This window comes from Mobula hypostoma, chromosome X1 (genome assembly GCF_963921235.1).
Source record: "Mobula hypostoma chromosome X1, sMobHyp1.1, whole genome shotgun sequence".
In the NCBI taxonomy this organism is placed as follows: domain Eukaryota; kingdom Metazoa; phylum Chordata; class Chondrichthyes; order Myliobatiformes; family Myliobatidae; genus Mobula; species Mobula hypostoma.
Window position 1 is genome coordinate 38365269 of NC_086128.1, and position 26443 is coordinate 38391711.

General features: G+C 39.7%; 1 protein-coding gene across 1 annotated transcript in view; it reads left to right on the forward strand.

Moving 5' to 3' along the window:
* dhx8 (DEAH (Asp-Glu-Ala-His) box polypeptide 8) overlaps nt 1–26443 on the forward strand; it is a 70225-nt gene that overhangs the window by 34537 nt on the left and 9245 nt on the right. The window contains exons 14-21 of the mRNA XM_063038067.1: nt 3974–4159; nt 5372–5582; nt 8437–8618; nt 12480–12620; nt 13277–13432; nt 14894–15031; nt 15861–15989; nt 16580–16776. Of these exons, the coding sequence (XP_062894137.1) occupies nt 3974–4159; nt 5372–5582; nt 8437–8618; nt 12480–12620; nt 13277–13432; nt 14894–15031; nt 15861–15989; nt 16580–16776 (1340 nt within the window). The remainder of the gene's footprint in view (nt 1–3973; nt 4160–5371; nt 5583–8436; nt 8619–12479; nt 12621–13276; nt 13433–14893; nt 15032–15860; nt 15990–16579; nt 16777–26443) is intronic.

A 26443-nucleotide genomic window follows, 5' to 3' on the forward strand; every position in this document is an offset into this window, starting at 1 on the left:
CAGTCATGACGTCAACATTTGGTCATAAGGATGCTTGTTATAGACCTTCAATCTCCAGGAGGGAAAAAAACTCTTCAATAGGGTTGAAGAACGGGAGTATGGTGGAAGGAAATCCATGGACATGCATGTGTGAGCCTGAAACCAGTCTGTCATTGCAGATGAGTGGTGGAAAGATACATTATCTCATATGATGACATAGTGTGGGCCATTGACCCTGTTGTCCTGTTCCTCCTTGGATGCTAAGACTTGTCTGTAAAGCCCATCAAGGAATGTGTTAAGATGTGGGGTTGTTATATGACCCAGTCATTAGGATGTATGCCAGAAAGTTAGTGTCTGGTATGGCTGCACACATAATAATGTTTGAACCTCTCTAGCATGGTACCTGGCCTGTCGCCCTTTGCCCTACAACATTCCTCCCTTACCTCCTTGTCTTAGACATATTCATCAACCTAGATGAATTTATGTGGTATCGTATTGAACTCCAGCTGTATTATCCTCTGTAAATACAGTAGAGAAGACAAAGTGAAACACATGGAAGAGTGTATGAAAAGGAATACAGTACGGTGGATTCTGGTTAATTGGGGGCAACTGCTTTTTTGGGACAACTCTTTAAGAACAAAAACTAATCGAGAAAATAGCCAGGATTCGCTTTGTTTACTTGGGACACTATGTCGCTTACTTGTGACAGGAGACTGTTGCCAAACGGTTTCTAGCTAGTGTCAGTCACATGCAGTTGTGTAGCAGTTAGACATGACACAGTGCTCAGAGCAAGTAGTTTTTAAATGGTGTGAGTTGCGTCAGTTTGTGTTCAGAAAACAGTGATTTTTGTCTGATAGTTGGCAAGAAATATGCAGTAAGACAATTCCAAACTGTTTTGCTGACTGCAATTTCAAGCATTCAGGCTTGGGAATGCCAGAAACAGCTGGGAATAAAAATGAAACAATTTCACTACTCCAAGTTAGGAACTATGAAGGTATTGACAATCATCTTGAATGTTACAATGGAAAATAAAGATTTGTAGGATGCAGTCATCGAAAGCGTTGTATGAAGGCAGTCCATTACCTGCACTAGGTCGATGCTGATTTTGTTCATTACAGTCAATCAAAAGAACACTGGATGATTTCCTCCTTTGATAACTGAGGAACTAATACAGAGTTTTATAGTACTGTAGTAATATTCATAGTTTTCTAATTTGTTTGTTATTTCATTTCAATATATAATTTGTTACTCAACAGTAATTTGACTTTTTTAATACCTTTTTACCTTTTCAATGAAACTTTGGCTAATTTGGCCAGTTGCTTAATTAGGCCAAAATGCACTGGTCCCAATGTGTCCCAATTAACCAGAATACACTATACTACTTTGTAAAACTTGTACGATGTTGACAACTTACCTGTACATACAGATACCTCGGCTCCTTAAACCTATCACTGTTTCTAGCAAAGGGCACTCCAGATCTGTTTCATCTTGATGTGGTGGTTTTTCAACACCCTATCAATTTGTCATATACTGGTGGTGTGAATATTTGAGAAGATGGTGCAATCTGCAATTACAGTTGTCTGTATTTCATGCAAGCATATGGTAACGTTCACTAGCACCATCCGAACAATTGCTCTTGTCCAGCATTGAACACTTTGGCTCATCCACCAGCCTGAGGTCTTCTTTCAGTTCTATGAAAAGATAAGTATACTTCCACCGATGACACTTACCGTAGTACACTATAGAGGGAAAACTACTGTTTTTACATTCATGTCAAAACTTAGTTACGTAACATACTGGTGTAAATCTGCAATGTTGTGTCTCGGCGATTCTCATTCCTGAATGTCCAGATAATTGATGTGGCACATTAGGCTGCACCCTTAGACCAGCCTCACGCATGGACAGGCTATGGTGTAGGACATGGTCAACAATGGTTGTTTCTATGTCATTAAAGACCTCTGTTCTTTGCAGTCCTCTCCCATCGGCTCTTTCAGCATGCGTCTGATCTCTTCCCTGTTGGGCTTGTGGATATCCTCCGATTTTGTTTTCCATGTTCAAATAAAGCAACAACAGCACCAACCACTTTTATATGTTTGAGTATCTGCTGATTGGTGTATCAACAGAGTTGCAGTAATCTCTGATTGCTGTCAGCTTGGGGCATTTGATTGTGTTTTGCTTGACCCAATGCTTTCAACTTATTTTTGTCTTCTGGTGACTGCTGTGTCTCGTATTTTGCAAAAAGCTCAATAGCAATTGAGACTGCTGTACATGCAATGAGAAATGGTTGATTGTTGTGCTGAGGTGGTAGCTGATTTGCTCATATGGAGTTTAGAATTAACGATAGCAGGAGGGCTGGAGGGATTTAGCGAGTCAAGCAGCATCCGTGGAGGCAAAGGGATGGGCAACGGTTCAGGTCAAGACCCTGTGTCAGGGCTGACTCACTGAATTCCTTCAATAGTTTTTGGTCCAAATTCTAGCATCTGTAGTCTGTTGAGTCTCCAAACTAAGAATAAAATGATAACAGTCTAGGCTGAACCATTTTAGTCATCATTTTCACCTTGAAATGTTGGGTGGGTTTTGGCTAACAACTGAGATCATTACCATTACAGAATTAACCTTCTCACCATGTGATATGAAGAAACAACCAAGAATACTAGATAACAGTGAGTGCATTTGGGCCAGAAAATGTCCAGGTTGTAAAACTGATGACTCACATTTGAGAATTAGCTGTGCCTTCCTCCAAACCTTTCCAGCACAGCTACAGCAGTACCATCTTACAATATGAAAAATTGGCCATTTATGCTCTGTGCTCAACAAATAGGAGAAATCCACTCTTGCTATTTACTTCCCAGTCATCTCTCAATTAAGGTAATGAGAAGTCTCTACAATAGTGGCATTTACTCACCAATAATCTCTTAATGCATCTTTTGTTTGAGTTTCATCAGGATCACTCAGCTGCAGACCTCAACATCACCTTGGTCCAAAGAGGTGAATCCCATTGGTTAGATGTGAGTAACTTACTCTTGGCATCAAGGCATCACTTGACTTAATATGGCATCAAGCTGCTCTGGTAAAAAGGTCCATGGGCATCAAGAAAAACTGTTATGGTTGTTGAAGGCCAGATGTGTCAGTCCAGAGGCCTTTCAACAGAAGTTCCTCAAAGCAGTGTCCTGGCCCAGCCACTTCCAGCTGCCCCAGCAGTGACCTTCATTCCAATGTTTATGAAGTCAGAAATGAGGATGTCCGTGATGAATGCACAATGTTGAAATGCATTTGCTGCAGCCTTGAAAATGCAGTTGGCGCCTTCATTTGTCAAGATCTAGACAAGAATCAACATTGTTAATAAGTGGCATAACATAACCACAGCCAAGAGTCCAACCACATTTGTCTGACAGTCAATGGCATTAGCATTTCCAAGTATCCCACAGTCAGCATCCTGGGAATCACTATTGGCCAGAACTCAACTAAACCACTATGGGTTCTGGAGCAGGTCAAAGAAATGGGTATCAGAAATGAGTGTAGCTCCAACATACTGAGGCAGTGCAGTTCATGCCTTAATTAAAGCAGAGGAAAATTGGATGCAGTAGATTAATATGATGACTAATTCTTGTTCTTGTGTGCCCTGCATCTTCCATATTGCAAAGTTACAGAAAACCAATTTCAGTGGATCATGCAGTGTCAGTCTATAAAATTATAACGGTTTTGAGTGTGCCGGTGTGCTCCATTCAGTGGTGCAATTCAAGTTGCTTTGACCTTGCTCACTGTGGCAGTTCCTTCCATTCTTCACCCAGGTTTTAGTTTGTTTTCTCAATCTGTTGTGTCATGAGTGAAACCTTGTATAATTTAAGTTTGCAGTAGTAGTGTTTAATTGAAGTATATCTCACATACAGCACTAAGTAATTTTAAACTTTAGAAGTTTTAGGTAGTAACAATAGCTGGTGGTGTAGGAATGGGAGAGAGCATTCATTTTCACTCTTTCTATTGACTGTTGTAGGTTGGTTACACCATTCGATTTGAAGATTGTACCAGTCCAGAAACGGTAATAAAGTACATGACCGATGGTATGTTGCTGAGAGAGTGTCTAATAGATCCTGACCTATCTCCATACGCTATCATCATGTTGGATGAGGCTCATGAGAGGACCATACATACCGATGTTCTGTTTGGGCTGCTGAAGAAGGTAAACTGTCTTTTTTCCTTGGTTGAAAACCCATTAAATGGTGAACATTGCATATTAAACTCCTGAAATAAGTCAGACACATAAGTGCATCAACTGGCTTGTCAGTGGAAGATATTCTTCCTTAGTACTATTTTTACTTATTTGACACAGAAGTCAAAACTTAAGATGTGACTGGCTCACGGGTCGGACTGAATCAATCTAACTTGAGAGTTTTGGGTGATGTCTTAAATTCTGAAAATGTTTGATTTTACAACCCTCCTTTAAAGCTCAATTTAATTGCATCCTTGAAATGAGTCAGTTACCTATGCTTATCTAAGGTCCATATAAGTCAACTTTGTATTGCAAAGTTACATAAATTGAGATGGAGTTGCAGATTGTATATTAAATGATTTTTTTTTTCCAGTTTATCCTGTTGCTCTCTGTACTGTAGATCAGGGTAGTGAACCTTTTTGATAGTGTGTCCAAATTTGCAATAATTTTCTTGAAAAAAAAGTTCTCTTGTGTGCCATACCATGGTAATTTTGAACAGAAATTATCATTCATTAATGAATTAGTAACAATAATTATAGACTTTTTAAGGAAAAAGGATGAGTCCTGTTGCTTATTTATGTGTATTCATTGTTTTACTATTAGTAACAGTTTAACAGCTGCAAATTGAAATGAAACATTTTAGAAAACCTTTCCTAAAAGTAATCTTTTTTTTTTAAAAATTGAAAAATAGGAATTCATGGAGGTGCTAAACTGCATACAGTATTTACCATTATTATCACTGAACATCCAGTGTTCACTCACAAACGACAGTAGAAAAAAGTAAGCTGAGCCAAGCCATTGCCAACTGGCCGAGCCATTAACTATCCAAATGCAAGTACACCAGATCTGCGAGGATTTCAAAAGATATCATCCAATGTCATGTGTTCTCACAACTCTCCAGCTGGCACTAAGCTGGTGTGAGATGTTTACTATGAAACATCTTGCTGCTCTCCAGTTTAAAAAAAAAATCATTGGCTGCTTCATTTGGTGGTAAAGATGATCGTTATGTATCCTTCTATTATGGGTAGTGTTTAAACAATGTCATCTTGGACGCATGTCACAGGTTCCCCAGCCCTGCAGATGTTTTTGTAATGTAAAGCAATAAATAATCTGTTATGTTTGTTTAATTAAAACTTGTTTTTTCTATTTTAACATAAGTTATATGAATTTACTTTTCTGTAGACTGTTAAAAAGCGTCCTGATATGAAATTGATTGTAACATCAGCTACGCTGGATGCTGTTAAATTCTCCCAGTATTTCTATGAAGCACCTATCTTCACTATTCCTGGTCGAACGTACCCAGTGGAAGTGCTGTATACTAAGGAACCTGAGACTGATTATCTTGATGCTAGTCTGATTACAGTGATGCAGATTCATCTAACTGAACCACCAGGTATTAAGATCTGGTTACTAAACTTTTTTTATGATTCTGACCTGCTGTTCTTCTGAAAGGAGAGCAGTATTGCATCGGAGTAGCTCTTTGACCTACTATGTGTGCACGGATCATGTTGCCAGTCTGACTAATGCAATGTGACACCACATTATTTATTTATTGAGATACAGCATGGAATAGGTCCTTCCATCCCTTCGAGCCGCACCACCTAGCAATCCCTGAGTTAACCTTAGCCTAATCCTGGGTCAATTAACTTGCTAACTGGTATGTCTTTTGGACTGTGGGAGGAAACCGGAGCATTGCATGGGGAGGATGTACAGACTCCTTGCAAGTGACATTGGAATTGAACTCTGACACCCTGAGCTATAATAGCTTTGAGCTAACTGCTACACTACTGTGGCACTGCAAGATTTGCATCCCTCTGTTCTTTACCTGTTCATATATCTATCTAAATGTCTCTTAGATGTTGGTGTGTACATTGTTTTATGCAGTTAACATTGGAGATTCTAATCTGTGTTGTCCGTTCTTCTAAAGTCTAAACAATCTTTAAAGTTTAAATAGCATAAAAGTTCAATTTATCCATTATAATCTCATGCTAAATTAATTGAAGTTGGCTTGGATTTAGCAGTAAAATAAAGTGTGCGGTGAAGACCAATCAATGTTACTAACGATTTAATTGCATGTAAACTTCATTTAAATATACCTGAACAGCGACATGCAGAAATCAGGAGTTTGCTTACAACTTCTGCTACCCCAGAAGTGTCAATATGCTGTTATCTCCACTGATAGTGATAGTTATCATTCAAGTGAATGCAAGTTGCTTTGTAGTGTAATAAATGCTAATGACAAAGTTATGACTTGTCTATTCACAAGTAAGTGACTTTTGGTTACAGGTTATTTGTACACATGCATAACATGTGAATTAAATGGTTGCATTTTACAATTCTGGTTTAAGCTTTGTATGCTTCAGTAAGAATTATTTAGTCAGATTTACTAAGGATGATAGAAATGTTTTCCCTGGTCACATCTTTTAGCATAAATGGGAGAGCATCAAGGCTATACCTGCTCTTGGAGTAATCCAGTCATTTCCTAATGTCCATTTATTTCCTTGTGACTTATTCTCTGTTGCATGCTCATCAACAGTCTTGACTCCAACACCCAATCTTCAACTGCCACCTACACAATGGTTCATTTACTTTAACCAACTAACCTATTTAACGGGTGCATCCTTTGAATGTGAATGGTAACTGGAACACTCAAGTGAAATCCACATGATCGTAGGGAAAGGTTGTAAACTCCACAGAGATCAGAACTCAGACCAGGATGCAGGAGCTGCAAGTTAAAACTGTAACTGCTGTGCCACTGTGCTGCTCCAATCCCCTTGTAGAGGAACATGGTTTGGATTGCTGATTACTCCAAGTTCCTGTGTAAATGAGCATGCAGAGTCCTTGAACAAGCAATAAGTCTCATTTGCTTTCCACTGGCTGGAAAAAACAAGCCTTTTTCTTCAGTATTTTTGTACATAAAACCTGATAAACCATCAACTTTCCAACCCACTGACCAAAGTGACCTCAGGCCTCTTAAGACTACTCTCTCCAGTTCTCTTAAGTACATGTATTGACTTCATAAATGAAACTGTAGGCTATTAGCAACACACATCAAAGTTGCTGGTGAATGCAGCAGGCCAGGCAGCATCTCTAAGAAGAGGTACAGTCGACGTTTCAGGCGACCCTTCGTCAGGACTAACTGAAGGAAGTGTTAGTAAGAGATTTAAAAGTGGGAGGGGAGGGGGAGAGCCAAAATGATAGGAGAAGACAGGAGGGGGAGGGATGGAGCCAAGAGCTGATTGGCAAAGGGGATACGAGAGGATCATGGGACAGGAGGCCCAGGGAGAAGGAAAAGGGGGAGGGGGGAAGCCCAGAGGATGGGCAAGGAGTATAGTGAGAGGGACAGAGGGAGAAAAAGGAGAGAGAGAGAAAGAATGTGTGTATAAAAATAAATAACGGATGGGGTACGAGGGGGAGGTGGGGCATTAGCGGAAGTTAGAGAAGTCAATGTTCATGCCATCAGGTTGGAGGCTACCCAGACGGAATATAAGGTGTTGTTCCTCCAACCTGAGTGTGGCTTCATCTTTACAGTAGAGGAGGCCGTGGATAGACATGTCAGAATGGGAATGGGATGTGGAATTAAAATGTGTGGCCACTGGGAGATCCTGCTTTCTCTGGCGGACAGAGCGTAGGTGTTCAGCAAAGCGGTCTCCCAGTCTGCGTCGGGTCTCGCCAATATACAGAAGTCTAGATCGGGAGCACCGGACGCAGTATATCACCCCAGCCGACTCACAGGTGAAGTGTTGCCTCACCTGGAAGGACTGTCTGGGGTCCTGAATGGTGGTAAGGGAGGAAGTGTAAGGGCATGTGTAGCACTTGTTCCGCTTACAAGGATAAGTGCCAGGAGGGAGATCGGTGGGGAGGGATGGGGGGGACGAATGGACAAGGGAATCACGTAGGGAGCGATCCTTGCGGAGAGCCGGGGGGGGGGAAGGGAAAGATGTGCTTAGTGGTGGGATCCCGTTGGAGGTGGCGGAAGTTACGGAGAATAAAATGTTGGACCTGGAGGATGGAGTGAGAGCAGATGTTTGTGAAATGGGGGAGATGCATTTGAGAGCAGAGTTGATGGTGGAGGAAGGGAAGCCCCGTTCTTTAAAAAAGGAGGACATCTCCCTCGTCCTGGAATGAAAAGCCTCATTAAATTAGGCTATTAATTTTTTTTTCATTCAAGCTTAATGTGTACCTACCACTTAATCTACTTCCAAAGTCTGTACTCTAAATGTTGTTGTTGCTGTTGTTGTTGTTAGGCGATATCCTGGTTTTTCTAACCGGTCAGGAAGAAATTGACACTGCATGTGAAATTCTGTATGAGCGAATGAAATCAATGGGTCCTGATGTGCCAGAATTGATTATCCTGCCTGTCTATTCTGCTTTGCCAAGTGAAATGCAAACTCGAATTTTTGATCCAGCCCCACCAGGCAGCAGAAAGGTAAAAATTCAATCTATCAATTCCATTGCTAAATATATAACTATATTTTATTGAAATTAAGATTATCTTGTATTGAGTTGGGAACGTATTTTGAGTAAAATTTTAGATGAGAGCTCCTTGAATATTTGGCCATTCATACTTCAGAAAAATGAGGGCTAATTCTTTGAACATTGAACATATAGCTTTTCATGCGTCATTGAAAGGAGACTTGGATCTGTAAAATTTCATTGGTTATCTTGTTGCCTAAATAACTAGCAATTAATGTCCCTTGAGAAAACTTAATCCGAGTAGGAGATGGTCTTATGGGCCATTAAGCCTGGCTTTTCAGTAAGTTGATATGGTCTTGGTTTTAACTACTTCGCCTTCCCACCTGTTTCTCGCAATCTTTAATTCTCTGATTTTCCATGAATCAGCCTTGATCACATTCAGTGATTCAGCCTCTATTGTTTTCTGAGTAGAGAATTCCAAAGAATCATGCCCCTTAGAAACAGGAAATGCCTGCCTGTCTAAAATGAATAAGCCTTCATTCTCAAACTATGGTCCTAGTTTTTTAATTCCACAAGAGATAAGACGTCGTCTCAGCATCTATACTGTCCAGGTCCACACGAATCTTGGATGTTTCAATAAGACCACTTACCAAATCTTCTAAATTCTTTTGAATATAGATTCCGAATCAGGTTTATTATTACCAGCATTATGATATTTGTTAACTTAAACAGCAGTTCAGTGCAATATAATATAGAAGAGAAAAAAATAAAATAAAATAAATAATAAATAAATAAATTACAATATATGTATATAGAATAGATTAAAAAAACATGCAAAAAACAGAAATACTGTATATTTTTTAAAAAGTGAGTTAGTGTCCAAAGATTCAATGTCCATTTAGGAATCGGATGGCAGAAGGGAAGAAGCTGTTCCTGAATTGCTGAGTGTGTGCCTTCAGGCTTCTGTACCTCCTACCTGATGGTAACAGTGAGAAAAGGGGATGCCCTGGGTACTTTGTAGGCTAGTACCCAAGATGGAGCTGACGAGATTTACAACCCTCTGTAGCTTCTTTCAGTCCTGTGCAGTAGCCCCTCTATACTATACAGTGATGTAGCCTGTCAGAATGCTCTCCGTGGTACATCTGTAAAAGTTTTTGAGTGTATTTGTTGACATACCAATTCTCTTCAAACTCCGAATAAAGTATAGCCGCTGTCTTGCCTTCTTTATAACTACATCGATATGTTGGGGCCAGGTTAGATCCTCAGATATCTTGATACCCAGGAACTTGCTGTTCACTCTCTCCACTTCTATCCCTCTGAGGATTGGTATGTGCTCCTTCGTCTTGCCCTTACTAAAGTCCACAATCAGCTCTTTCATCTTACTGATGTTGAGTGCCAGGTTGTTGCTGCGACACCACTCCACTAGTTGGCATATCTCACTCCTGTACGCCCTCTCATCACCACCTGAGATTCTACCAACAATGGTTGTATCGTCAGCAAATTTATAGATGGTATTTGAGCTATGCCTAGCCACACAGTCATGTCTATACAGAGTGTAGAGCAGTGGGCTAAGCACACACTCCTGAGGTGCTCCAGTTTTGATTGTCAGCGAGAAGGATATGTTATCACCAGTCCGCACAGACTGTGGTCTTCCGGTTAGGAAGTTGAGGATCCAATTGCAGAGGGAGGTACAGGGGGCCCAGGTTCTGCAACTTCTCAATGAGGATTGTGGGAATGATTGTATTAAATTTTGAGCTATAATCGATGAACAGCATCCTGACATAGGCATTTGTGTTGTCCAGGTGGCTTAAAGCCGTGTGGAGAGCCATTGAGATTGCATCTGCCATTGACCTATTGTGGCGATAGGCTTTGTATGCTCAGACATTCCTCGTAGGACAGTCTCTTCAACATAAAGCAGTTTTCTCTCAACTGCTTCCATTGGAAGTACTTCCATCATTAAATAAGGAGATCATTAGTGTAGTAGTGTTATAGGTGAGATCTTACTCCCTATATGATTTTAACTATAGCTGCCTAGTTTGATGCTCCATTCATCTTGAAATAAATGGCAAAATTACCATGACCTTCGCATTTACCTTCAGAGCCTCTATAGTAACTGTGCTTCGTGTTCAAAGACATTCAGATCTTTCTGTACAGCAGCATTTGCTATGCCTGTACCCTTGAACAACATTCTCTTTTTTATTATTCCAACAGAAGTGGATAACCTCTGATTTCTCAATATATTTGATCTGACACATTTTTATCTATTCACTCGAACTACCTGTATTGCTTTGTATCCTCAGAGCTTTCTTCGCACCTATCTTTGTATCATTAACAAATTTAGCGACAATATATTTAATTCTCTTCATCCATCTTATTAATAGTCATTGTAAACAGTTAATGCTTCAGTATTTCCTGTTACAGCTTGCCAGCCTGAAAGTGACCCAACTCTTGTTTTCTGTTTGTTACAGTTGAAGTCAGAAGTTTACATACACCTTAGCCAAATACATTTAAACTCAGTTTTTCACAATTCCTGACATTTACTTAGGTCAGTTAGGATCACTACTTTATTTAAGAATGTGAAATGTCAGAATAATAGTAGAGAGAATGATTTATTTCAGCTTTTATTTCTTTCATCACTTCCCAGTGGATTAGAAGTTTACATACACTTTGTTAGTATTTGGTAGCATTGCATTTAAATTGTTTAACTTGGGTCAAACGTTTTGGGTAGCCTTCCACAAGATTCTCACAGTAAATTGCTGGAATTTTGTTCCATTCCTCCAGACAGAACTGGTGTAACTGAGTCAACCTTTCGACTTTTAGTCTTCCAAACTTCCTCTCCTTCCATCATACCATCAACACTCACTTCAAGCAACTACTCTTGTTATTGTGACCTGCTACAGCACCTGCAGATTTTAGACTTTTATACACAAGGTGCTTTTAGATGCCTTAAACAATAGCAATTGTTGACAGCTGTATTGAGATCCGTGGTTCAAAGTTCAAAGTAAAATTTATTATTAGAGTACATACATGTCATCACATACAACCCTGAGATTCTTTTTCTGTGGGCATACTTAGCAAATCTATAGAACAGTAACTGTAAAACTAAATATCAGGAACTGTTAACTGTAAACGAACTGTGCAAATGCAAATATAAATAAATAGCAATAAATCATGAGCATGAAATAACAATATAACAATCCTTAAATGAGTGTAGCTATCCCCTTTTGTTCAAGAGCCTGATGGTTAAGGGGTTGTAACTGTTCTTGAACCTGGTGGTGCGAGTCCTGAGGCACCTGCACCTTCTACCTGATGGCAACAGCAAAGAGGATGGCCTGGGAGGGTGAGGATCTTTGAAGATGGATGCTGCTTTTTTATAGCCACATTTTATATAGATATGCTCAATGGTTGGGAGGGTTTTACCCGTGATGTACTGAGCCAAATCCATTACATTTTGTAGATTTTCTGCTCAAAATCATTGGTGTTTCCATACCAGACCTTAATACAGTCAGTTCACACACTTTCCACCACACATCTATAGAAGTTTGACAAGGTGTTCGATGACATGCTGAACCTCTGCATATTCCTGAGGAAGTAGAGGTGCTATCGTGCTTTCTTCGCAATAGTATTTATATGGGTCCAGGACAGGTTCTCTGAGATAGTGGCACACAGGAATTTAAAGTTACTGACCCTCTCCACCTCTGATCCCCTGATGGTTACCGGCTCATGGGCCTGTGATTACTCTCTCCTGGTGAATTAAGATGAGATGAAAATAGCCGTGTTATTGCTCCATTTTTAAAAAAATTTAGTCATCCAGATATATTTTTTCCTTTCCTTAATCTTTTCCATCATAACTAACTTCTTGTTTAAATTACAGGTTGTAATTGCCACTAACATCGCTGAAACATCATTGACCATTGATGGCATCTACTATGTTGTGGACCCTGGTTTTGTTAAGCAAAAAGTTTATAACTCCAAGACTGGTATTGACCAGCTAGTGGTGACTCCAATTTCACAGGTTATTTAAACAACTATTTTAAATTTAACTTATTGGTAGTATTATTTACTTAGTAATTTTCATTAGAAGCAAGGCTGACATTGTGCATTAAATTGATATGCATCAAATGCCTTTCAGGGTTCCCTGCAGACCATACAATCATTATTTCTTAAAACAAAAATCTGGCTTAGTATTCAATGTTATGCTCTACTGAAATTTAGAATGAGCCTTTCTCCTGATGAATTTTATTTACTGGTTATAGTTTGAATACTATCAGACGCTCTCTGCTATCTTCCCCAGTGGATAGTGTCATACCCAAGCTTGATCCTTTTTTGATTTAGGAACATAAAGACATTCAAGAAGCCAGGTAGGAGCCAGGAGGCTGAAGCTCAGCTCGAGTAGCTCCTGTAAATTGCAGTATTTTAAAGTAATGTGACAGACCAGCGAGAGATAATGGGGAAATTCAAAAGATTTTATTTTCAGTTGGATAAACGCTCTTTAAAATTATGCAAAAGATAGTGAACAGAAAAAAAAATTTTAAATTTAAACATTAAAAAAAATTTAAATATTTTTAAAATTAAACTTTCTCACTTATTCTTAAATATTGTGTGGTTTTGTTGTGCAATTTTATATATTGTCTCCATTTCCAAGGTTCTAATATTATCCATTGTCCTTAGGCTCAAGCTAAGCAGCGTGCTGGCCGTGCAGGAAGGACAGGACCTGGGAAATGTTATAGATTGTACACAGAGCGTGCTTATAGGGATGAAATGTTGACCACAAATGTTCCTGAAATTCAAAGAACTAATCTTGCAAGTACTGTACTTTCACTTAAGGTAAGTTAAATATAAATTGCAGTTGTATCATAAAGCACTTTAAAGTTCTCTATGCATTGAGGAGTAATTAGAATTCTTTCTCCACCTCTTAGTGACAATGAATTCTGAGCAAAACTGCATTTGTGTCATAAAAGTAAAGAAAGTTACAGTACAAAAGGAGCCCTTGTCTCTAGTGACTCTTTATGGCAGAAATCGAAAACAGTGACTTCTCTTGATGCAAATGATTGTTCACTGGATGCAATGATATTTACCTCTATTAACCCTGGTAACAAACATTCAATGATGAGGTCATTTTTAATTGTTTTTACCTTATCACTTCATCACAGTGTCAAAACATTTCATTATTTTAAAATCCTGTACAAGGTCTTTCCATCTGAAGAGTCTTGGAGCATTTCAAACATTTGAAGATGTGTAGAAATATCTGATCGTGTTGATCTTCTTAGAAACAGAGACAGGATGGAAACGGGACTCTTGGCCCACCAAGTCCACATCAACTACGCATTTTCACTGTTTTACATTAATCCCAATTATTTTTATTCTCCCAACATTCTCATCTCCTAGCACCTGTCTATGCACGAGGGGATATCAAGTCATAAGATTCTACAGCATGAAAAAAACAGGCCCTTTGGCTTAACTCGTCTGTGCCAATTGTGTTGTCCTTCTTCCAGTGTTTGAGCCAATAGCCCTCTAAACCCCTCCTTGTTACTAAGTGCTAAAATAATAAATTTGCAGTAATCTAATCTACCAATTTGCATGTCTTTGGAATGTGGGAAGAAACTGGAACACCCAGCTAAACCCTCAGTGTCATGGAGGGCAGGGTGGTGGGCATGCAAACTCGGCACAGACAGTATCCATAGTCAGGATTAAACCCCCATCTTTAGTGTTGCGAAGCAATGTCTCTATTAACTGTGCTACCCTTATTTACTAATTCTGTATTGACTTCAATCTGCTGAGCACAGCAGTTTAATTTAAAAGCATGGTGGAAGTGAGGAGAGCTCTGTGGTCTAATATCTACACCAGGTGTACAAATTCCAATTGGTCATGCATGCTTGGGACGCATTACCCTGGTCAGGAATCAGGATATAAAATTTGATTGCCCTGTTGAGATTTGGTTCTTCATGAATATCTAATGTATCCAGTACACTGAGCTTGAAATATGCACAGCTGTTTGATGGGATTGTGAATAGTTAAAGATCACTGTTAGATTTCAGTTTTGATATTTAAAAATAATTGTTCCAGGAAATTTGTGTGGCTGGTAACATTTTATAACATTAGAACTAACACAGATGATTTGAAGGGTAAATTGTGTATAGTGAAATTTATAGTACTTTTCATAATTTGAATCAAAATTTGTGGAAGTTGAAACATGTAGGCATAAATAAAAGCTTTTATCGCACTGACTTAATTTGTTTTATTCATGTGGTCTGTGCTCTTTCACAATGAGACCTCTCTCCTTCTCAGGCTATGGGAATCAATGACCTCCTTTCATTTGATTTCATGGATGCCCCTCCTATGGAGACCCTCATCACAGCCATGGAACAGCTGTATACATTAGGAGCTCTTGATGATGAAGGCTTGCTGACAAGGCTTGGGCGTAGAGTAAGAAGATCTTATACATTCCTGATTTTCTGAACACAAAATGCTTTTCCCTTTAAAATTTGACCTGAAAACATGCGTTTGCCTTTAATTACAATTGCTGTTATAAGGATGAGTTTAAATCATTCTGCAAATTTCACTTTATTTTGTAATGGAAAATATATCAAGTTATTAGGTAAAGTGAACATTAATGATTGAAGTGTGTTCATTTTAATATCAGTATGCAAGTACTAAGCAGGAAGTGATTGAAGTGAGGCTCATCACTTCTCATTTAGGTCCATTTATTACTCAATATGTAGGTCAGTCATGCAGCTATTAACCTTGCAGTGTTTGCTGATGTCGTTGCGATAATAAAACTGTCTTCCATAGAACAGGATGAGATGTGTCTGCACAATTTTTCAATGGCCAAATTGGCTGGGTGGACAAGGTGATCAGTCTTATTAAATTTTCTGTTGATTTAAGTTTTTGTATTGATTTTATTTTGATTGATTGACAGAGCTGAGCTATGAGCTCATCCTGATCGAATGCTGAAGTCTTTCAGGAAAAGGATCTATAACATAAAATATGCTGTAAATAACTGGTATTGTCTTGCAGAGCCTGAAATCATCTTTTAGATGTATGGGGCATGCACTCGGCATTTACTGAGTTTGATGCAGTACACCTTTTGAGATTTTATGGAATGTATGATTGGCGAACAAAGAATTTGCTTTAAAAAATGTAATGGGCTGTATTGCATCCTAGTCACCTTTCAATGTAATAAATTGTGAGGGAAGTTGAATTCTGTTTCATTCCCGTATTAAGTTGTTCAGTTTTTCCATGTCGTTCTTTTTAGATGGCAGAATTTCCTTTGGAGCCCATGCTGTGTAAAATGCTGATCATGTCTGTGCATCTTGGCTGCAGTGAAGAGATGTTGACAATTGTGTCTATGCTGTCAGTGCAGAATGTATTCTACCGACCAAAGGTAAGCAAATCTACTTGGACTGATCATTGAAAGGACTAGTGGAATTGCTGTCAATTACAAAAGTGTCCTTTTGGACATAGATGTGAAAATTTGAATTTATAGGTGCTATTGTTTTCCGTTCAAGCTGTCAATTTCTGGGAAAAAAATATTTTAGAGATAAAGGATCTGGACTGCCATCGTTTGCGTGCATTTATTTTTATTAATTCTTAAAGCAAATGTAAGAACACGGTAGCTCAAGTGACTGTTGGTCTTGTAAACTCAGTGCTTCTATTACAATTGAAAATGTTTACTGCTTGTCAAAATAAAATAGATGTGCACTGCATATCCATTGTCAAATGTTACGAGAAAATATTTGAGCTATAGCAAGATCAATAGGGTTGTGTCAAAAGAAGATTAACAAATGAGTTATTAATCATTTTCTCTTTGTATGCATTAACCAACCTGTACATTTAAAGTTTCTTTGTGTTTATTCCAAATTTCCAATTTTTTTTATGGGTTTCTTTTCTGTGTTAATATTTAAGCAGTTGTAGTTGTCAGTCCAATTTGCCTTTATTCAATTATTGGTCATGTGTCTTCCTTCCCTCACTTAGGATAAGCAAGCACTTGCAGACCAGAAGAAGGCTAAGTTCCACCAGGCAGAAGGAGATCACCTCACCTTGCTCGCTGTTTATAATTCTTGGAAGAACAACAAATTCTCCAATCCCTGGTGTTATGAAAATTTCATCCAAGCACGTTCCCTTCGCAGAGCCCAAGATATCCGCAAACAAATGCTGGGCATCATGGACAGGTAAAAGAAATGTCGTACTTACAGCATATTTCTTAAAAGTGAATTGAAACAAAGTACTCAATATATACAAAGTCATCGGAAAGTGTGTATAAACATTTCACTACATGGCAGTTCAAATCATATGAAGTTTTACTGGATAAATCTTTGTTTTTCCTTTGGTAGAATAGGCACTAAACAGGTAACATTGCTCTCTGGCATTTTACCATTAACTACAGGAATTCTGTCAAAAACAATTTGACATGCCTCTCTTAGAGTTCTGTTGTTTTTTCTATTATGTGGAGGAAATGGTTTGCTTTCCAAGCAGCACTTTCCTATGTACACATGGCATTAAAGGTACTTTATTCTTTGAATCTATGTCCTACAACTTCATGCTATTTATGCAGTCCATGCGTAGTATACTAATAACAATAATTCACAAAAATAACTAGAATAATCGTGGACATAGGAAGAGCGGGCAGTGGAATAATCTGGAACATATGGAAATTGTAAAAGGTTTTATTTACTGGCATTCATTATGTTTTTATCATGAAAAAGGTACACCATTTGCCTTAATTCTTCTGAAGTACAGCTTGATGGCTTCTGCCAGAAACTAATGGTTGCAAGCATGCTCTGTTCTATCAAGAGAAGAAAATGAGCAAAACTTCTTATTGTGTTCTAGCACTATATAAGCATGTTCTATGAGAGATTTAAGATAGTCTCTTGCAAACATTTCTTGTTCAGTAAATGCTGCTTGGGACAGTTCCGTGAACTGCATAAGTTACTTTTAATGAAGAATAGACCCAAGTAAAACTTCAGAGTCTTATTTGAATGTTTTAATTACAATTTTAATTAGCATTGAATAATGAAAAATAATAGTGTACGATTTATCAAATTGTGCTGTCAACAACTTAATTTCTGTAGTCCTTTTTATCTATTTCTCCTCTGAATCTAAATAACATGGTCTTTTTCAGTGTGCAAGAATAAAGCATTCCATGTTGTGATAAACATATAGAATAAAAGGCAGGGACATTAGGAGCATTGATGTACTGAGAGACCTTAGGGTGCAAGTACATGGTTCCCTAAAAATGGCTACACAGGTAGATAGGATAGTGAAAATGCATTTGGGATGCTATGCTTCATGAGCCAAGGCATTGTGTATAGGAGTTGGGGCACAATGTTGCAGTTGTACAAACCCCATTTCCAGAAAAGTTGGGATATTTTCCAAAATGCAATAAAAACAAAAATCTGTGATATGTTAATTCACGTGAACCTTTATTTATCTGACAAAAGTACAAAGAAAAGATTTTCAATAGTCTTACTGACCAACTTAATTGTATTTTGTAAACATACACAAATTTAGAATTTGATGTCTGCAACACGCTCAACAAAAGTTGGGACAGAGGCATGTTTACCATCATGTTACATCTCCTTTCCTTTTAATAACACTTTTTAATCGTTTTGGAACTGAGGATACTAATTGTAGTAGATTTGCAATTGGAAATTTTGTCCATTCTTGCTTGATACAGGTGTCCCCTGCTTTTCGAACGTTCGCATTACGAAAGCTCACTGTTACGAAAGACCTACATTAGTACCCTGTTTTCGCTTTCAGAAGGTATTTTCACTGTTACGAAAAAAAAATCAGCGCGCAAAGAAAACCAGTGTGCGATAAAAGGCAGCGCGTGCCCTGAGCAGCCGCTCTCCCTGGATTCGGAACGGTATTTTCGCCGGCATTGCTTAAACACATGCCTGTGAGTAGTCGTTTGCAAGATGAGTTCTATGGTATCGGAAAAGCCTAAAAGAGCTCGTAAGGGTGTTACACTTAGCGTAAAACTAGACATAATTAAGCGTTTTGATCATGGTGAACTAAGTGAGTTTGGCTTGTGGAAACTGACGAAGATGATGTTGAAGAGGTTTTGGCATTCCATGACCAAGAACTGATAGATGAAGAGCTGATGCAATTGGAAGAAAAAAGGATAACAATCGAAACCGAATGACTAATGATAAAGTACGACTTTAATTTTGAAAGGGTACGTCGGTTTAGGAGATACTTGCAGGATGGTTTGAGTCCTTACAAAGAACTGTGTGATAGAAAAATGCGCGAGGCTCAGCAGTCAAGCAAGCCTTCCACATCAGACGATGAACCTCGACCTTCGACATCGAGGCGGGCAGTCATAGGAGAAGATGAACTGCCTGCTCTAATGGAAACAGACGACGAGATGACACCCCAGTGTCCCACCACCCCAACACCCAGGCCACGGACAGATACCGATTCGTGGAGAACGCAACGGTGGCCGGGAGGCACACAGCACATCTTTAAGAAAAAAACTGAAATAAACATGCTAATTAATTAGGTGCCGCCGACACGTAATTGTCGGCCCAGATCAGAGACGACGCAATCGGAAATTGGCACTGATCTGGGCTGACAATTATGTGTCGGGCGGCACCTAATTAATTAGCATGTTTATTCCGGCTTTTTTCCTAAAGATGTGTTGTGTGCCTCCCGGCTACTTCTGCATTCCTGCGTTCTTCACGGCAATGTATCGCTCGGCGGCCCAGAGGGTGGGGCCACTGTACCACCCAAACTCCGACTCAGTCTAACACACCATCATCAGTGTGCTTGGTGCTGTCCCGATTCCGGTAAGTGATACTACACTGTACATACATTATTTCTACTTTATATCGGCTGTGTATTTTTACGTGTTATTTGGTATGATTTGGCAGCTTCATAGCTTAACAGTTACTGCAGAGAGTGTTCTTGCCAACAGCACTTGTGTGAGATTTTCTGCCGACGGTTCTTGCGTGAGATTTTCGCTACGGAGTACAGTTCAGTAATGATTGTGGAAAAGTATTTCTACTTTATATAGGCTGTGTATTTATCATATCATTCCTGCTTTTACTATATGTTACTGTTATTTTAGGTTTTATGTGTTATTTGGCATGACTTGTTCGGTTATTTTTGGGGACTTTGCGAACGCTCACAAAATTTTCCCATATAAATAAATGGTAATTGCTTCTTCGCTTCACGACATTTCGGCTTGCGAACTGTTTCATAGGAATGCTCTACCTTCGGATGGCGGGGGAAACCTGTATAAGACTTCAGCTGCTCAACAGTCCGTGGTCTCCGTTGTCTGATTCTCCTCTTCATGATGTGCCATACATTTTCAATAGGAGATAGATCTGGACTGGCAGCAGGCCAGTCAAGCACATGCACTCTGTGTCTACAAAGCCACGCTGTTGTAGCCCGTGTAGAATGTGGTCTGGCATTGTCCTGCTGAAATAAGCATGGACGTCCCGGGAAGAGACGTCGCCTTGATGGCAACATATGTCTCTCTAAAGTCCTAATATATGTCTCAGAGTCAATGGTACCTTCACATACATGCAACTCACCCATGCCATGGGCACTGATGCACCCCCATACCATCACAGATCCTGGCTTTTGCACCTTTCGCTGATAACAATCTGGATGGTCGTTTTCATCTGTGACACGGAGAACTCGATGCCCGTTTTTTCCGAAAACTAGCTGAAATGGGGACTCATCTGACCACAGCACATGGTTCCACAGTATTTTGGTCCATCTGAGATGAGCTCGGGCCCAGAGAACTTGCCAGCATTTCTGCATAGAGTTGATGTATGGCTTCCTCCTTGCGAAATACAGTTTCAAGTTGCATTTCTGGATGCAGCGACCGACTGTGTTGAGTGACAATGGTTTTCCGAAGTACTCCCGAGCCCAGGTGGCTATAATTGTCACAGTAGCATGACAGTTTCTTAGGCAGTGCCGCCTGAGGGCTCGAAGATCACGCGCATTCAGCAGTGGTTTCCGACCTTGCCCTTTATGCACTGAGATGTCTCTGAATTCTCTGAATCTTTTCACAATATTATGTAATGTAGATGTTGAAAGACCTAAGTTCCCTGCAATCTTGCATTGAGAAATGTTCCTTTTGAACTGACTAACAATTCTCTCACAAATTTTGGCACAAAGGGGTGAGCCACGACCCATCCTTGCTTGCAAAGACTGAGCCTCTGATGGACGCTACTTTTATACCCAGTCATGATACCTCATCTGCTACCAATTAGCCTGCTTAATGTGGAGTCTTCCAAACCGGTGTTACTTGAATATTCTGTGCACTTTTCAATCTTATTTTAACTCTGTCCCAACTTTTGTTGAGTGTGTTGCAGCCATCAAATTCTAAATTTGTGTATATTTACAAAATACAATTAAGTTGGTCAGTAAAACTATTGAAAATCTTTTCTTTGTACTTTTGTCAGTTAAATAAAGGTACATGTGAATTAACATATCACAGATTTTTGTTTTTATTGCATTTTGGAAAATACCCCAACTTTTCTGGAAATGGGGTTTGTACAAAGCATTAGTTAGATTGCACTATTGTGTACAGTTCTGCTTGTCACACGAAAGGAAAGTTGTACAGGTCGACCTTCACTAATCCGGCACCATTGGGACCTGAGGAGTGCCGGATTAGTGAAAATGCCGAATTACAGAAGGATCACATTAAGCAATAGCTAACTGCCTCATCATACCTTTAAAATATCAAAGGATTCAAAGATTCATTTAATGTCAGAGAAATGTACACAATATACATCTTGAAATGTTTTTTCTTTGCAACCATCTACGAAAACAGAGGAGTGCCCCAAAGAATGAATGACAGTTAAATGTTAGAACCCCTAAGTTCCTCCCCCCCTCCCCGCTCCCCTCCCTCCCGCACGTAAGCAGCAGCGAGCAACAATCCCCCCTCCCCACCGGTAAAAAATAAAGCGTACCCACTACCAGCACTCAAGCGAGCTTAGCAATAGCAAAGACACAGACTTGCAGTTACCCCAAAGACTACATTGCACTCGCAGTTACTGAGGGAATCCTCGTTAGTTTCTTTTCCTCCGCTTAGTAATATCCTTAAATTCAGCGGGTCACCATGTCTGATCTGAGGTCACAGGCAGAAGAGAACGGAGCGCTGGCCAGGTGATGCCGGAGGGCAGTGCGCGACTGCCGGCAAGCAGGTGAGAAGGCGGACCGACCCAGTGCGCACCAGCTCCCCCACCGTTGGCGGGTGAGACAGGTGGGTGCCGGACGGCCGCACCTCTCACAAGTGATTTTTTTTTTTGTTTTCAGATGTTTTTATTGTGAAGCAACATCAGTTTAACCATAACCTACAATGTCCTAAAGTATAATGCTTCTTTTTTCTTTTCTTTCTTATAATAACATAATGAAAGTCAAATGAATGTATGTATAGTAAAAAAGCAAAAAACAAAGGAAACCTACCACCCCGTCTCCTTTCCCCTCCCCAGCCCTCCCCTCCCCTCACCGCTCCCGTACGTGCTGTTTAGGTCCTACCGCCCCCACACTTAGTTCAGCTGTCGGCTTCTTCTAAGTACAACAGTAATGGTTGCCAGATTTTTTCAAGTTCCTTGAGACTGTCCTTGATAATGTATCATCCTCTCTAGATGCAGAGTATCCATTAATGCAGCCGGCCATTGTTTGAGTGATGGAGTTTCCTCCTTTTTCCAGAATATCAGTATGAGTTTCTTTCCATTAAGTATGCTATAGGTCAGGAGTTGTTGCTGGGTAGCCTGGAATTTATTTGACCACCCAGAAGTTCCAAAAATTATTAAAATGGGGTCTGGTATTATCTGAACCTTTAGTACCTTCGATAGGACCTCAAATATTTGCTTCCAATACTCTTGTATCCTTGAGACATAAAGCATAACTATGTAACAAATTTGCCTCCAAGGACTTGCATTTCTCACACATTGGGGACACCTCTGGGAATATTTTATGAATCCTCACTTTTGAGTAATGTAGTCTATGTAGGATTTTAAACTGTATTAAACAATGTCTGGCATTGATGGAACAGGAGTTAACATACTCCAAAACCTCATTCCATATAACCTCCTCTATCTCTGTACCCAACTCCTTTTCTCACTCTTTTTTAATACAGGTGTCCCCCACTTTTCGAATGTTCACTTTACGAAACCTCACTGTTATGAAAGACCTACATTAGTACCCTGTTTTCGCTAACAGAAGGTGTTTTCACTGTTACGAAAAAAATCAGCGCGCGATAAAAGGCAGCGTGCGCCCCGAGCAGCCGCTCTCCCCCGGATTCGGAACGGCATTGCTTTAACACGTGCAAGATGATCTTGCAGCCGTTTGCAAGATGAGTTCTGAGGTATTGGAAAAGCCTGAAAGAGCTCGTAAGGGTGTTACACTTAGCGTAAAACTAGGCATAATTAAGCATTTTGATCGTGGTGAACGAAGTAAGAACAACGTGAGTTTAGCTTGTGGAAGCTGACAAAGTTGATGTTGAAGAGGTTTTGGCATCCCATGAGCAAGAACTGATAGATGAAGAGCTGATGTAATTGGAAGAGGAAAGGATAACAATTGAAACCGAATGCAGTAGCGAAATGAACGTGAAGCAACTGCGTGAGATTTTCACTGCAATGATAAAGTACGACTTTAATTTTGAAAGGGTACGTAGGTTTAGGGAATATTTGCAAGATGGTTTGAGTGATTACAAAGAACTGTATGATAGAAAAATGCGCGAGGCTCAGCAGTCAAGCAAGCCTTCCACATCAGTCACTGCAGACGACGAACCTCAACCTTCGACATCGAGGCGGGCAGTCATAGAAGAAGATGAGCCACCTGCTCTAATGGAAACAGATGACGAGATGACACCCCAGTGTCCCACCACCCCAACCCCCGGGCCACGGAGAGATACCGATTCGTGGAGAATGCAGCGGTAGCCGGGAGGCACCCAGCACATCTTTAAGAAAAAAGCCGAAATAAACATGCTAATTAATTAGGTGCCGCCCCACACATAAATGTTGGCCCAGATCAGAGGCGATGCAATCGGCACTGATCTGAGCCGACAATTAAGTGTGGGGCGGAACCTGCAAAGAGGATGCTGTCTAAGTTGCATGTCATCTTGGACAATGTCTCCCATCCACTACATAATGTACTGGGTGGGCACAGGAGTACATTCAGCCAGAGACTCATTCCACCGAGATGCAACACAGAGCGTCATAGGAAGTCATTTCTGCCTGTGGCCATCAAACTTTACAACTCTTCCCTTGGAGGGTCAGACACCCTGAACCAATAGGCTGGTCCTGGACTTATTTCATAATTTACTGGCATAATTTACATATTGCTATTTAACTATTTATGGTTTTATTACTACTTATTATTTATGGTGCAACTGTAACGAATATCAGTTTCCCTCGGGATCAATAAAGTATGACTATGACTAACATACCATCATCAGTGTGCTCGGCGCTGAACCAATTCCGGTAAGTGATACTACACTGTACATACATTATTTCTACTTTATATAAGCTGTGTATTTTTACGTGTTATTTGGTATGATTTGGCAGCTTCATAGCTTAAAGGTTACTGGAGAGCGCTTGCGCCGTGTTTTTGCCAACAGCGCTTGCGTGAGATTTTCTGCCGAGAGCACTTGCGTGAGATTTTCGCTTCGGCGAACAGTGCCAGCAATGTTTGTGAAAAAGTACTTCTACTTTATATAGGCTGTGTATTTATCATATTATTCCTGCTTTTACTATATGTTACTGTTATTTTAGGTTTTATGTGTTATTTGGCATGATTTAGTAGGTTATTTTTGGGTCTGCAAACGCTCACAAAATTTTCCCATATAGATAAATGGTAATTGCTTCTTCGCTTTATGACATTTCGGCTTACGAACCATTTCACAGAAACGCTCTACCTTCAGATGGCGGGGGGAAATCTGTATTAGCGATTGTTGTATGACACTTGTTTTGTATGGCATCATATAGATAGGCGATGATGTGTTCTGTCCCTAAACATAATCTTAAATGATTATCTAATTTATCAGGAGGCAAATGGTATTAATAAATGCAGGAAAACAAGCAGGAATCGCCTGCCTGTGTGTACAAGAGCGCGCCAACCTATGAACAGATCTAGTGCAACCAAAACAATGCACAGCATATTGGTACGGTGGCCTGGAAAATTTGAAATTACAGTTGCATGGAAAATTTGAAATCAGTGCAGACTATCGAAGGAACCGGATTACAGATAGTCGGATTAGTGAAAGTTCACCTGTAGTAGTAATAGAGAGAGTGCAGAAGAGATTCACTAGGATGTTACCTGGAAGAGATGGCCATTTATTCTTACTGGAATGTAGAAGGCAGAGGAGTGACCATATAGAGGTTTATAAAATGAGAGCATAGATGGGATAGATGGTGAGATTTTTTTGTTTCTAAGACAGAAGTTTAGAACTAAAAAGTTTTAAGATTGGGGCGGGGGGAATCTTAAAGGAGATCTACGGGGTAAGTTTTTCACAGAGGAGGTGGTGGAGGCAGATATAATTACAACATTTAAAAGGTGTTTGGACATCTACTTGGGTGGGAAAGGGGTACGGGCCTATGGGATGCAGGCAAATGGGATTAGTGTAGATGGACGTCACAACATGGATGGAGTGGGCTGAAAGTGTCCATTTCTGTGCTGTCAGGAAGGAGGTACAGAAGTCTGAAAGCGCACACTCAGCAATTCAGAAACAGCTTGTTCCCCTCTGCCATCTGAATTCTAAACCGGCATTGAATTACCTCACTACTTTTTTATTTCTGTGTTTTTGTGCTGCTTATTTTAACTGAACCATTTAATGGACATATATATATAATGTAATTCTGCTTTTTTTTTCTCTAGATTTATTTATCATGTATTTCATTGTACTGCAGCCATTAACTTAACAAATTTCACAGCATATACCGGTGATATTCGAACTAATTCTGCACATTTCTGATAATAGGTGTAAAAGATTTTTCTTCCTTTTGAAATGTTTCTATATTTATGTTGCATTTCAATTTTTAACATTTCAAAGCCTTTTGTTATTTAGAAAACATTAAATAAGTGGCTTTCCTCCCAACAAACAGGGTCAGGTTTTCAAAACTTTTTTACTTGCAGCCTCATGTTCTTTTAATCATTACGGTGACTCTACACCATGTGCTTTCTAATGTACTATTATTCTTTCTGCGGCTATGTTACATTTCCCCATCACTTAGTTTAGTGGTGTCAACAGGTTATTTTATTTGTCCTTCTCTTCTTCCCCCACCCCCACCTCCAAATAATTGAACTCTAAGTGATCCTGCAGATTTTTGGAGCATGACAACTCTTCCACTTTGCTTCTTCAAAGAACATTAATTTGTTTTATCCTGCTTTCCATTCCCAGGATCTTTACTTTGTGTTTTTACAAATGTAATTTAATATAGTAGGTGCTCAGAAAAGTTAATAATCTTGTGATCATTTTTACCAGTATAATAGTTTTGATTACTGTCTTCTAATGAAATCCCTGCTATCAAAAGGCCTTGTGTAAACATACTCAGTTATGAGTGCAGAATTAAAGTTAGTCATCACCCAATGTTAGGATGCAGTGATTACTGCTACTAGTGATCAGTGCACTGGTTTATTTCTTTGTTCATAGCATTACAAGCTCTTGTTGACTTCCACAGAGTTTAGATCATCTGGCTTCTCCATCATCCCATTGTTTGTGAAGCATTACTTGTCAAGGTAGATTAGCACCAATACCTGCTCTGTTGATGTACCTCTAATTCTAAAAGTGAAGAGGAATATCTGTAGTTTCTTTCTGAGTTTCCAGCCTTCCCCTCTTTAGCCTGTACGAAGCCATAACCTCGCAGTGCATGCTCGATT